Source organism: Xiphophorus maculatus, chromosome 13 (assembly GCF_002775205.1).
Source record: "Xiphophorus maculatus strain JP 163 A chromosome 13, X_maculatus-5.0-male, whole genome shotgun sequence".
NCBI lineage: Eukaryota > Metazoa > Chordata > Actinopteri > Cyprinodontiformes > Poeciliidae > Xiphophorus > Xiphophorus maculatus.
Genome location: NC_036455.1, coordinates 12,192,797 through 12,205,590, shown reverse-complemented (window position 1 = coordinate 12,205,590; position 12,794 = coordinate 12,192,797). Strand labels below are relative to the sequence as shown.

General features: G+C 35.2%; 1 protein-coding gene across 2 annotated transcripts; it reads left to right on the top strand.

Moving 5' to 3' along the window:
- The first annotated feature begins 8,694 nt into the window (after positions 1-8,694).
- On the top strand, positions 8,695-12,660 carry LOC102223985 (H-2 class I histocompatibility antigen, Q9 alpha chain-like). Of its 2 annotated transcripts, none has more exons than XM_023344402.1 (6): positions 8,695-8,827; positions 10,163-10,372; positions 10,579-10,857; positions 11,239-11,541; positions 11,825-11,917; positions 12,233-12,660. In XM_023344402.1, the coding sequence occupies exons 1-6, from the start codon at positions 8,773-8,775 to the stop codon at positions 12,250-12,252; spliced, it is 960 nt and encodes a 319-aa protein (XP_023200170.1). In that variant the 5' UTR covers positions 8,695-8,772; the 3' UTR covers positions 12,253-12,660. The 2 variants fall into 2 exon arrangements, with proteins under 2 accessions (XP_023200170.1, XP_023200169.1); XM_023344401.1 differs by having other exon boundaries at positions 10,106-10,372; positions 12,233-12,659.
- Positions 12,661-12,794: the final 134 nt, after the last annotated feature.

Sequence of the window (12,794 nt, the reverse complement as noted above, 5' to 3'; positions counted from 1 at the left end):
CCTAACAAATGAGGACCTTGGACACCAAAATCAGAGTTTTCCTGGATTTCTGCATGAAAATACAAAATATAATTTGCATCTTCAGTGATCTCCATATTACTTGGCCTTTCTATTCAAATATTGTTCAAAAGAGGTTTTGAAAAGGACACAATTTTTATTATATATTTTATTAATATTTATTATACTGTAATTTTATATAGTAACTGAAGCTTAATATTAAGGATTTTTTTCCACAATAACAACATGAAGGACTTCATTCTGTTCTGCTATGTTAGCTGATTTCTAGTTTGAAAATGTTGAGGAATAAAAAAGATAAAACGGGGCGTGCTGCGGTGGCATAGGGGTTAGCGCGACCCACATTTGGAGGCCTTGAGTCCTCGACGCAGCCGTCGTAGGTTCGATTCCCGGACCCGACGATATTTGCCGCATGTCTTCCCCCTCTCCATTCCCCTTTCCTGTCAGCCAACTATCATATAAGGGACACTAGAGCCCACAAAATACCCCCTGGTCTCCTGGAGGGGGAAAAAAAAAGGTAAAAAAAATCATGTCTGGAGCAAGTATTGTTGGCAAGTGCTTCTCCTATTGATAAACATTTAAGTTCCTAAATACATCAAGTTCTTGAATTTATATTAATTTTTCTGAAGCTTTTTTTTTTGTTGCTATTTTTAGCAATGTTAAATGTTTAATTTATAGTTGGCGGGGTGGTACTTTTACAGGGTTTTTAAATTTTTTATTTTTTTTCAGCAATGTGAAGTCAAAAACATGTATGAGAAGCGCAAACATTTTATGAACCACCTTTATTATTTTTGACCCTGGTACTACCTGCAAGTCCACTCCTGTGGATTTGGGTCCGCTATCACATTACGTAAAGCCATTTGTTACAAATTTGGGCTTTGTAATGGACGCAAATTTTAAGTTGGATAAACAAATCAGTGCCGTTGTGAAAACGAGCTTTTTCCATTTGAGGCGGCTTGCTAAGATTAGGAATATTGTACCAGTGGATTATTTTGAAATATTAATCCATGCTTTTATCACAACACGACTGGATTACTGTAACTCCTTATATGTGGGTGTCAGCCAGTCTTCTTTGTCCCGTCTTCAGCTGGTCCAGAATGCTGCTGCTCGGCTCTTAACTGGATCGCGGAAGAGAGAACATGTTACCCCGATTTTATATTCTCTGCACTGGCTGCCGGTACATTTCAGAGTGCATTTTAAGATTCTTTTATTTGTATTTAAATCTTTAAATGGCCTTGCTCCCTCCTATCTCTCTGAGCTGCTACATATACACTGTCCTCCTCGAGCTCTTAGATCAGCGAGCCAAATGAACCTGGAGGTGCCGAGGACTTCCAGGAGGCAGAGAGGAGACAGGGCGTTTGCTGTTGCAGCTCCCAAACTTTGGAATTCTTTACCTATGTTGGTAAAACAGGCCCCCTCCTTAGCAATTTTTAAATCTGCTCTTAAGACTTACCTTTTTCGGTTGGCCTTTGATTCAGTTTGAGATGCTGCTTTTCTGTATTTATCTGGGTATGTTTATGTATTATATAGAGTGTTTTACGTCACTGCATTGTTGGTTTTTATGTGTTTTAATTTTGATTTTTATTTGTTTAATCTTGTGTCAGGTCTAAATACCTATTAGAGACAATTTAAACAAATACAGGAAAGACAAGAGAGTTAGATTCTTTGTTTCTCGCGAGGAGAGCAGACAGAGATGTGCTTTTGGTCACAAATCTCCAACCACTCTGCCACACATCTGTCTGTTCCTCTCTTTTATTGATCTTTAGGAACCCTGCCACAAGGGGCGCTGCAACTCTAAAAGGGTGGAGTCAAAGCATTCATCACATGGTTGCAGCGCTAAATAACATTCACTTCTAGACACATGTTATCTATACTCTAAATCTTTCTTTCTCCAGGCACGGCGTTGAATAAGACACGTTGCCTAGCTTCAAAGCAACGGCTTTGTATCACAAAGAAGCACAGAGCAGAGTTTATTGTCAGGCATGTAAAACTCTGCTGGGAGCAATTAACACCTCTGTCTTGTAGGAAGTCCTGCAGGGCAACATCTGCTGAGAGTAGCTGTCACCCCTATTTCCCAGGGAAGTCTCAGGATAGAATCAAAGTTATTTAACACACAGAAACATTATCTAAATGTAACTACAAGGCTACATGATACAACAAATATTTGATAATACTAATAATACAATTTACCTAACATCTTGTGATTGTACAGCACTTTGGTCAGTGGTACTGTTTTAAAGTGCTATATAAATAAACTTGCCTTGCCTTGCCTTGCCTTTATCCATCCATCCATTTTCTGTTCACTCTTGTCCCTAATGGGGTCGGGAGGGTTGCTGGTGCCTCTCCAGCTACGTTCTGGGCAAGAGGCGGCGTCACCCTGGATGGGTCGCCAGTCTGTTGCAGGGCTCACCTTTACCCGTGAAACTTTTATAGAAATGTTTATTATAATATGAGCTCATTTTATTTGTTCTTGGTTGTTTGTTTTGCTTGAGTAATACAAATACTGAATGTATATATTTGAAATCAATAAAATGTTTTTATATTTTGTTATATTAAAATGTTTCAATCTATGTTATTATTATTTAAAATGTATTTCACCAGGAAAATTTCATTGAGATTAAAAATCTATTTTTAAGTCTGGGATCAGCACACAGAGGTTACAGAATATTGACATCAAAAACAGAAAATGATAACATGATAAATTAATTAAAATATTCCTCAGTTAAAACATCTACAGACAGGTGATTTATCTGATAATGATTTATTGACTCCTTTAATAAATACAAGGTAATGGAGGGACGTGTTGGATAAACAAAAAACCTGAGTTTCTGTCTCTAAATAACAGAATTTATTCAAACATTTTATGTTTGAATAACATAAAATGTTATTTTATATTATAAAATAACATTTTATAACATAACTTTTTTCAGAGTAAACAACCAGATCTGCATGTCTTCTGTACAATTATTTATTTTTCTTTTTAAACATATATTTGCAGTTATTTGTAGTGTTTGGCATTCAGCCAGTTCTTTGACTTTATCCACCATGTAGTTTTGATAACAATCTCCTATTGTTGTCTGTAAAGCTTCTCACAGAGAAGCTTATGAAAATCCTTCCTAAAAGAATCAGACTAAACTAATGAAGTTCAACAGATCAATGTTAGCCCCTCTCCTCCACTTTGATGGGCAGGTTTAACGGATAAAATTAAAATTATAAAGCATTTTTTATTCATGCTACATTTAATTAATGATCTATTTATTTATTTTATTTAGTTCCTTCTTGGCCCTCAATAGAAAATAAACCTCTTAGACAACAAAGAAACACAAATATACAATATTTGACTAACTAAGTTAGTCTGGTGTTCAGTTTACTTTGAAAGGAGTAACCAGTGGCAGTTCACTGTGACAGTTTATCAAGACCAGACAGAAATATGTAGATTCCTTATCTATCAGGAATCGATAAGGAATAATATCTTTCAAATTTTATATGCATGCCTGTTCCAGAAAACCTGAATGAAATGGTTGTTACCAGGTTATTCTCCTTCGTTGAGCAACAATAGTCCAATAGGTATCCAGTAGGTCAGGTGTGTCCAAAGGTCCATCCTACATGATTTAATTTTCTCCCTGGTTCAACTCACATGGATTAAGTGATAGATGATTAGCAGGAATCTGCAGAACATTAGCTGCCTGAAGAAGTAGTAACTACCACCAGGGAGAGAAATAAAACAATCAGGATACTGACTGAGTAGAATAACAGTATCAGTGATGGTCATTATCAACCCAGGCTTTGACCAATCTGGCATGGAGTCAGTTTGAGATTGGAATATTTGATTTAGCTCGGAGCAGAACTGCATATTATTCCTTCCTTTTTAAAAAAATAAACAACACTTTCTTGGTTGTGTATAAACAAGTGATTTTTCTCAGATCAGTGGAAGATGCTGCACAGAAATGTTTTCCAGAAAGCTTTACATCTGCAGGTTATTACTGAATGTAAATATATAATATTTCTGTGTCAAAGGAAAACAAGTGTTAAAGGATGAATGGTGGAAGATCTTCAGATGACTGAGAAAATATGTTCAATCTTTTAATTATTCTGAAAAGGAATTGAAGAAAGGTGAGAACTAAAGGAGCAGACAGGAAACAGATTCAGACTGGTCTCTAAGTGTAGCTCTTCTTAGCCTCCAATCTGACATGTCAACATATTGTCAAGAAAACCCGAGATCATCCCACTTCCCCATGCTGGAGATTTTAGTTTAGTTAAACAGTAACAATAAATAAAGTTACCTTTAAATCAATTAATCACACAAGTGACATATAGACCCAACAGTAGACTTAATCTTCAATAAAATAAATCTGGTTGTGTGTGTTGTTTTTGTCTCCTGCCAACTTTGCTTTAATTCTACTCATTTTTTCTATCTAATCATAAGAAATCGTAGTCAGACAGAGAGAGTCATGAAACAGGAAGAGCAGGTTTCCTGGAAAAAGAGGAAGTAGGTTTCCAGCCTGCAGGTTTATAAAAGTAGTTGAGACTATTCCTTATTTTAAAGCATGAACGTTTTAAAGAATGAAATCTAAACATTTTGAGTAATTGAATAAGACTCAAAGTAAAATATTTATATTAATATTGGTTTATTGTAAGAATACTTACACTTACATTTGTGGGAACAGCTACAAGAAAAACTAACTAACTTTGGTATCAAATAATTACAATAACAGATTATTCTTGGTTTCTTTTCAGAAGGCCATCTGTAATAACTCACATTAAGATTATAATAAGAGTAATTGATAAGTTATGGTTATCATAAAATTATAAATAATGCTAAATCAGAGAAGCTAAAGAAGTTATAAGTGTGATTTTGACATTGAGCTTGAAATGGTGTAAAAAGGTGTAACTGCAATTAAACATCACTGATATGTTGGAGGTGGATGGTAGGAGAAAGTTTAGGGGAAAAAGGGGACTAACAGGAGAGCAGATATGATCAACGCCTTATTTGGAAGCAGATTGTTGAACAACTTAAACTTTTCAGAGAAAACGTTGTGCAGGCAATGGACATAGGAGGTTGACCAACCCTGAGACATTAGCACAGACATCAGGAAATGTCTGTAAGACAGTGATGGATATGAGATCATCTGTCTAAGCAGACAGCCAATGAAACAAGCACAGCAACAGTGCTAGCCAATGCAAATGCACCAGAAAGGTGGATAAACCCTATAAAAGGTGGGTGCAAAAGAGGAACCTTTGGTTGGACCCTCCAGGCAGCTTCAAGCCAAGATCAAAATGGACAAAGAACATACAGCTGAAGAAGAGCCGGGGCCACAGAGCCGAAGACTGTCCTGCGCATGTGGACAACCCGTCAGGCCCGCAACCTGTGGCTTCAAATCGCACTTCTCTCATCAGCTGGGCTCAGACCCCAAAGACAAATATGAAGATAAAGGTAAAGATCAAGACAAAGGCAAAGAACTGGTGCCTACCTTCCTTGAGGTCAGCGCGTCTACATCTCAACGGACCAGAAAGATCGTGACAAGATGAAGGGAGTTCCAGGGAAGCAAGACAAGAAGCTGAGAAACGCTCCACACATGAGGAAGTCACCCTAAGACCCGAGACCTGCCGCTCTAAGTCAGTACGCTTCCTGCCAGCACACAAGTCCATCCATGCAGAGACGAAAGCTCATCAGACCAACAGAGATTCCTGCCTTCGTCGATCAACATCCTCCTCCTGCTGCAGTACCTTCTTCATCATCAGGCCTGGTCTGGGGTTCAAAACGCCAAACTCCGTCCGTCTCTCTCAAAGGTTCCCTTTTTAGTTCTCAGTGTCAGCATTAGGGAAAAATAGACTAGATGGTTGATTTTACTTATTTGATTATTTCTGCTACTGAATTAAGCTGTACTGACCCTTGCAAAAACGCCTTACTAATAAAATATTTAGCATGAAGAAAATCTAAAAGATGTTGTGGACATTCAGTTAATGAGTCACCTTAAAGTTCTTTGACGGTTGTAAAATAGCTATGATGTTTGATTCTGGAGAGGAAAAAGTGGAAAATGGTTTATAGTTTGCTTTTAACCCAAAACTATATGTAAAACAACATCCTTGGGACTCATCCCAGTCACTAAAACCAACCGGGTTCAGTAACAAGTGCAAGTTGTAATAAAGAGAAGGAGTGACCGTTAACAGGTGAGCTCTGTGAAACTAGTTGGCTGCAGGCTGATCAGTCTGGCTAATTCACACATAAATTTGTAATGAGACGCTGAAGAAGCATTTGAGACATGGGAGGAGCTTTCTGATGAAAACGGGCATTTCATCCAGTTTTATGTGCACACTTACCTTTACATGTTCTCATTAGTTTTATATGAAAAAACTGCATTACAGGATTGTTAGTTATCATGGCATTGACTCATGCAACTTTGTCTCTTCCGCTCTGTAATGTCATTCATCCTAGTAGGTCACCTCAGTTGAAATTTAGGATATCAAGCTCAGTTTCTGCTAAAAATGTACATATAAGATATGAGTTTTATAAGAGATCTGTTTGCAGGATTAAAAAACCTAAAAACTACTGTTAAAAACATTTTTCATTTACATTTTATGTAAATGGATGGAGGCCTGCCCATGCCCCTTAACAATAATATTTAACCATAAATAACAATTTAGCTAAATAAATTGATCTCTCTACTTTAGCTCAAACAATGACTATGAACCGATTGTCATCCTTTGCCTTTAGGTCACAAGCATCAAACTCGTCTGGACGTTAGAGTTTGACACTCCTGCTCTAAGTCCTCAGTTGCTCCTGACCCATGATAGCTGGGAGAGGATGGAAATGGGCCCTCAAACTATCAAATTGTAGGAAAGAATCCTTTTTTCATCATAAACCTATTTGTGAATAAAAACATAGCTCTGACTTTGAAATAGCAAAAAACTGCCAGTAATTCTCCACACAGATACATAAAATTTCTGCAATATATGATTCAGACTAAATGTTCTATTTGACATGAGTCAATGGAGTTGATTAAATTCTAAATCTTTTTTGAAAACCACCATATCTTCCTTTATTAACAGTTTTAAATTCCTGTCTTTTCTAATGTTCATTATTGTGTTGCCATGGCGATGCTCATTGCTTCTTCTCCAAAACTTCCCTTTCAATTAAATTCAGATTTGTTGGAGGAACTGGTTCTGTCAGAAATGGTTCTGTTTCACTTTTCACAGGAAAATGAGTCTCAACACACAAGACTCAACACCGACAGTGAAAGAAGACAAAGTTAAATATTCCTGTTTGTGAGTGCAGCGGCTCAAAATACATTAATCCTGTCATGAACTCGCATATGACATGAAACCCCCATGAATGAAATACAAAATTAGAAATATGAACATTAATTCATATTTTAATGCATCCATCACTGCCAATACAGAATCCCTGGATTAGATTCTGGATTACAGAGCAGAAATCCTCCTGTTCTGTACATTATTTAATTTCCCTTTGGGATTAATAAAGTATTTTTGAATTTGAATTTAATTGAATTGTACAACAATTATACTGTTGTAAATAAAGATGCTGTGATGATGATGACGACGACTACAGGATAAAACAGGATAAGAAAAAACATAAACTGTCAAATTATAACAGTATATCAACACTGGTAACAATATAAGGCAGATTTACAAAAAGTGGAAAGAAAATATAAAAACAGGAAGCAGAGCAGAGAAGGTAGAGAAATCCAAACAATACTCATGAGACAGAGGAAGCTAAACAGACAGGAAAAAATATATACCGGTCTTTATAAACCTGCATATAAAGTGAACAGAGAAGCTGGTGATCAGAGAAAGATCAGGCGTAGTTAAGAACTATACCAGGGAGGAGTCAGGTCCAGCTTTTGGACTTTTATAACAGGCAGGGGGTGAGAAAGAAATTCTCAAGAGCATGAAAAACAAATCACTTCCTACATAATGACATCATAAAGATCCTGCAGAGAAGACAAAGACTGTTCCTGCTGTTATTATGCACAAAACCTGGATCTCCACTATATACACTCATTTCTATGTGTTTTACTGGGTGTTTTATCTTTTAGTGTCAACAAAATGACCTTTGGTACCTGCTACTCAATTTATAGTCCAAAGGTGTGAGCAGATCTCAACTACAGTTTATCCAGTCACTCATAAACTCACAGTGATAATCTGGAAACAAACATCAGAGAAAAACGGGAAAACAGAGACAATAGTAACTGGCTAAAGGAAGCACTATAGTGCTACTTATGTTCACATGTTCCTCTTCTGCTCACCTTACTTTACTGTAAATAACTTTTAGTAATAATAATGTGCAAAGCATTAATTAATTGCTTAGAAAAGTTTTTTTTTAGCAGGTTATAAGTTATAAAAGTATGCAGAGTCAACATGTGGGCCTCATTTTCTATAACTGTTTTCTAATTAGTATTATGTTCAAGCCAAACAGAAATAAAACAAAAATAACTCTTCCTCCAACATTTATAATAAAGCAAAAAAAGAAAAGATCTTCAAATTTATGATAATGTCATCTTCTATTCACTCTTGTCCAAATAACAGAGTACAGTCAGGATTTACTGTCACCGTCATTAAAAACGTCACCATGTTGTATAACCAGGTGAGTGACGCTGACAACCTGGAGTCTCTCATTGGTTCCTTTGAAAGGTGAACTTTACATTCCCAACTGATCTTCCTTCTTTCCAGAGTTTCTTCAGAAGGGAAGAGGAGGAAAATTATAAATTATAAAAATGTAGCTGTGAAAAGGCTAAAATGAGCATCTGGTCTATTTTCCTGGTTTTACAGGGAATACAAAGTGCAATATCAGGTGAGTCAGAAATAATATATATATATATATATATATATATATATATATATATATATATATATATATATATACACTGCTCAAAAAAATAAAGGGAACACTTAAACAGGTGTTTAACACTTAAAGTGTTCCCTTTATTTTTGAGCAGTGTATATATACACACACATATATATATATATATATATATATATATATATATATATATATATATATATATATATATATATATTTATTTTTTTTTTAGCCTCACAACTTGTGCAGTTTTGAGAGAGGTTTCTGATGTGTGTCCAGTATTTAACTCTTTTTGAGAAAAAGGATTGTTTATCAATAAAAACATTTTGTTAAATAGTTTTCTTTAAAAATCTAATTAATTTTTATCTAATTTAATATTTTTGTTTATCTATTTAAGATTAGTCAATGCATCTATGAAGTTTTTTTTTTCCAAAATAGAAGCATATTGCTCTGCTGCACTGTATAGATTATATGTGTAATGAACTCTAATGAGTTTAAAAGTTTACAGTGTTGTGTAGAGCAGAGTTTCAGCAGAAAGATTTATTCTCACCGGTTCTGTTCTGCTGAGATCCCACGCAACATTTATGGTCCAGAGAGATAAACTCGTGGCGCTTTCATTTACACCTTAAACCTAAGGTTAAAGGTTTGTTAAGTTAAGATTCTAACAAATACTTCCTGAATAGCACCTGATAATGTTCAAGTTATTTTACTAAACAAAACTTAAGTGGTTCTGTCAAAGAACCAAGGCTGATTTACAAGCAATAAGTTCACAGGCTAATATTTTATTTAGATTATTTTAGCTCAATTTGTTTCTGTGCATTGGTAAAAGTAACCAATCTGGAATATCCACAAAGTTCTGCAGAGTGGTACCTTTGTAAAAGTACTGACTGTAAACTGTTAACTTTTTGTTTGCTGCCACTAATAGTTTGCTTTGACCGGAATGAGGGTCATTCAGACATGATTCTAACATTCAAGTCATTCAGAAAAGGGAAACTGTAGTTAGCAAAGACTGGCTTACACTGGTCATGCAGCTGCCAGGTAATGATTTCTTTCCTTTTATAATCTCATCTTAAAACTAAAATTAAAAACATGTCTTCAATGTCAAGGCAGGCATATTTCCTTCCTCAAAAGAGGAGAACAAACTGGTAAATTTTCTTTATTTACTGTCACTGTTTTTATTTTTGTGTGCATATGTTGCATTGTTTATCTGTTTTTACTTGAAGGGTTAAACTCTGAAAACAGAAATCCCAATATTGTGTTATTTTACAGTGCATCATTCTCTGCAGTATATTTACACTGCATCATCTGGAATCCAAAACTTTCCAGAGTTTGTGGCTGTTGGTCTGGTTGATGGAAACGAGGTCATGTACTATGACAGCAACATCAGGGAAGCAAAACCCAAACAGGACTGGATGAAGAAAGTCACAGAGGATGATCCACAGTACTGGGACTTTCAAACTCGGGAGTTATTTGGAACCCTGATGTCCTTCATAAACAGCATTGAAGTTGCAAAGAAACGATTCAACCAAACTGGAGGTTTGTCAGTTTGCTCTAATACATTCACACAACAGGCTTCACGTATTGATAAGGTAGCAATATTTTAGTGTTGTCAGATCTTTCCAGATGAGAGATTAAAACCACTTCACTGTAATATGCCAGATAATTATTTATCCTAACATTTGAAATGTGCTACATTAATTCACACAACCGCTGAAAGTCTCTTTGTGGTTTCTGTTTCTCAGGTGTTCACATCTTCCAGAATATGTATGGCTGTGAGTTTGATGATGAATATAAAGAAGTTGAAGGTTGGGAAAACTTTGGTTATGATGGAGAGGACTTCATCGCATTAGACCTGAAAACAGAGAGATGGTCTGCTCCAGTATATCAGGCTTCAATCACCAAAAACAAATGGGACAATGACAAAAGGAAGATGGCAGAAACAAAGTACTACATCACCCAAACTTGTCCAGATTGGCTGGAAAAATATTTGGAGTATGGGAAGAACTCTCTGAAGAGAACAGGTAGAACAACAAACTGTTTAGTATTCTGCACTCTGTGTCCATATTTAAACTTCTTAAAGTATACCATATATATATATATGTACAATGACCTTTTTTGTCACATTTTTCCATTCAACAATGTTTACTTTTTTTGTCTGCTTTCTACATATAAGCTGTTTTCTTCAAGTCTGTTTCATGCATTTTAAGCTCTAAACCCTCAATACTTTAAACATTGTTTGTAAGTCCAGGGATTGGAGTACTTCCTTTGTCATCAAGTTGGGTTTTTGTGCCTCTTACTTTCTCCTTTGTTCTTATCTGTTTTCACATAGTTGTACAATATGTTTATGTATTAACTCAAAATGGGTGGCTAAGTCATTGAAATATCTCTATTGTTCTTTTCAGATTTTCCCTGGTTATTATCTCTCCTTCAGAAGCTTTCATCCTCTCAAGTCAGTTGCCACGCTACTGGTTTCTATCCCAGCAGAGCTGAAATGTATTGGAGGAGGGATGGAGAGGAGATTCATGAGGATGTGAACAAAGGAGAAATCCTCCCCAACAATGACGGGACCTTCCAGATGAGTGTTGACTTAAATATTTCATCCATTTCATCTAATGACTGGATGAGGTATGAATGTGTGTTTCAGCTCTCTGGTCTCAAAGATCTTGTCATTAAACTGGAGCCAGAAAAAATTCAAACCAATGATGGTAAGAATAAATGTGATATGGAAAACATTTTTGGAAATTGCCTTATGAATGCAGAAATGTACAGTTTGTGTTGATCTTATTTTACTGTAAACTTTATTTTGACTTCTACAGACGCATCATATATCAGGGTGACCGATAGCAAATCAAACTCACAAACATATAGAAACTGTAATAACAGCAACATACATGGACTTTAAACAATCTTTACTTTCATTGTTACTGGTAATTTTAGCACATGTGTGTTTAATGGGCAAATTTTCATTTGTTTCTTTTTTCTCCACAGGAAAATTTAGTTATTTTATCACCATAATTTGGGTAACGACAGGTGGAGCAATAGGTCTTGCTGTATACCATTTATGCCTGTGGAGAAATTGTGGTAAGAAATCAACAAATTGTCTTTTTAGTTATTTTAAATGTTAATTTTTTTGATTGAGCTAAAAATAATGTAAGTCTAAAAGACAGTTTGTGAAAGACGCAAAACTGTTACTAACATGATAAAAAGAAAGTCTGGGAACGGTCCTACAGTTTTTAATATAAGACCTCAGACTGAACTGTTTCTGAATTAAAGTTAATAAAATAGTTGAGGCAAAGTGATGTCAGAAAACATGACTGAAAATATTTTAAGCATTCAGAAGATATTATAAAAAATAAACAAAATTGCTAACTACTTGTGTATCTTTTTATTTTTCAGGTTGGTGTTATAAATACTAAGATGAGAATCAGTGTCACCACATCCACCAAGTGAACATTAAAGAAATTATCCCTGGGATTTTACTTAACTGGAATTTATAAAAAGTTTAAATGAACATCCTTTGGAAAATGTTCATATTTTAGTAACTTGGTCCTCTGAAGATGTAACTCTATATTACAAAAACACTAAGTCACTACTTTTGAAGTAGTTCTATGTCTGAGTTTAATTTTTTCTCATATGTAATCAAATATTTGTAAATATTAGTAAAACTAAATTACCTTCAAGGGAATTGATACTTACTCCGATGCATTCTCATACCAAATCCAGATATTAATGTCAAACCCAGTATAAGTATCTTTTTGTTTGTTTGTTTTATCTGTTGTGTATTTTTGCTGTTTTTAAATAAAGTGTTTATTCAAATTTCTAGATCATAATATATTCAGCACATCTGATAAGATGGGCATGATTTTCTTTAGTCTGAACAAAAAGAAAGTCTGATTTAACAGTTTTTTGTATTAAAAAAAATCACCCTTAATAGAGAAAAGATCTGGGGCCTCATGCA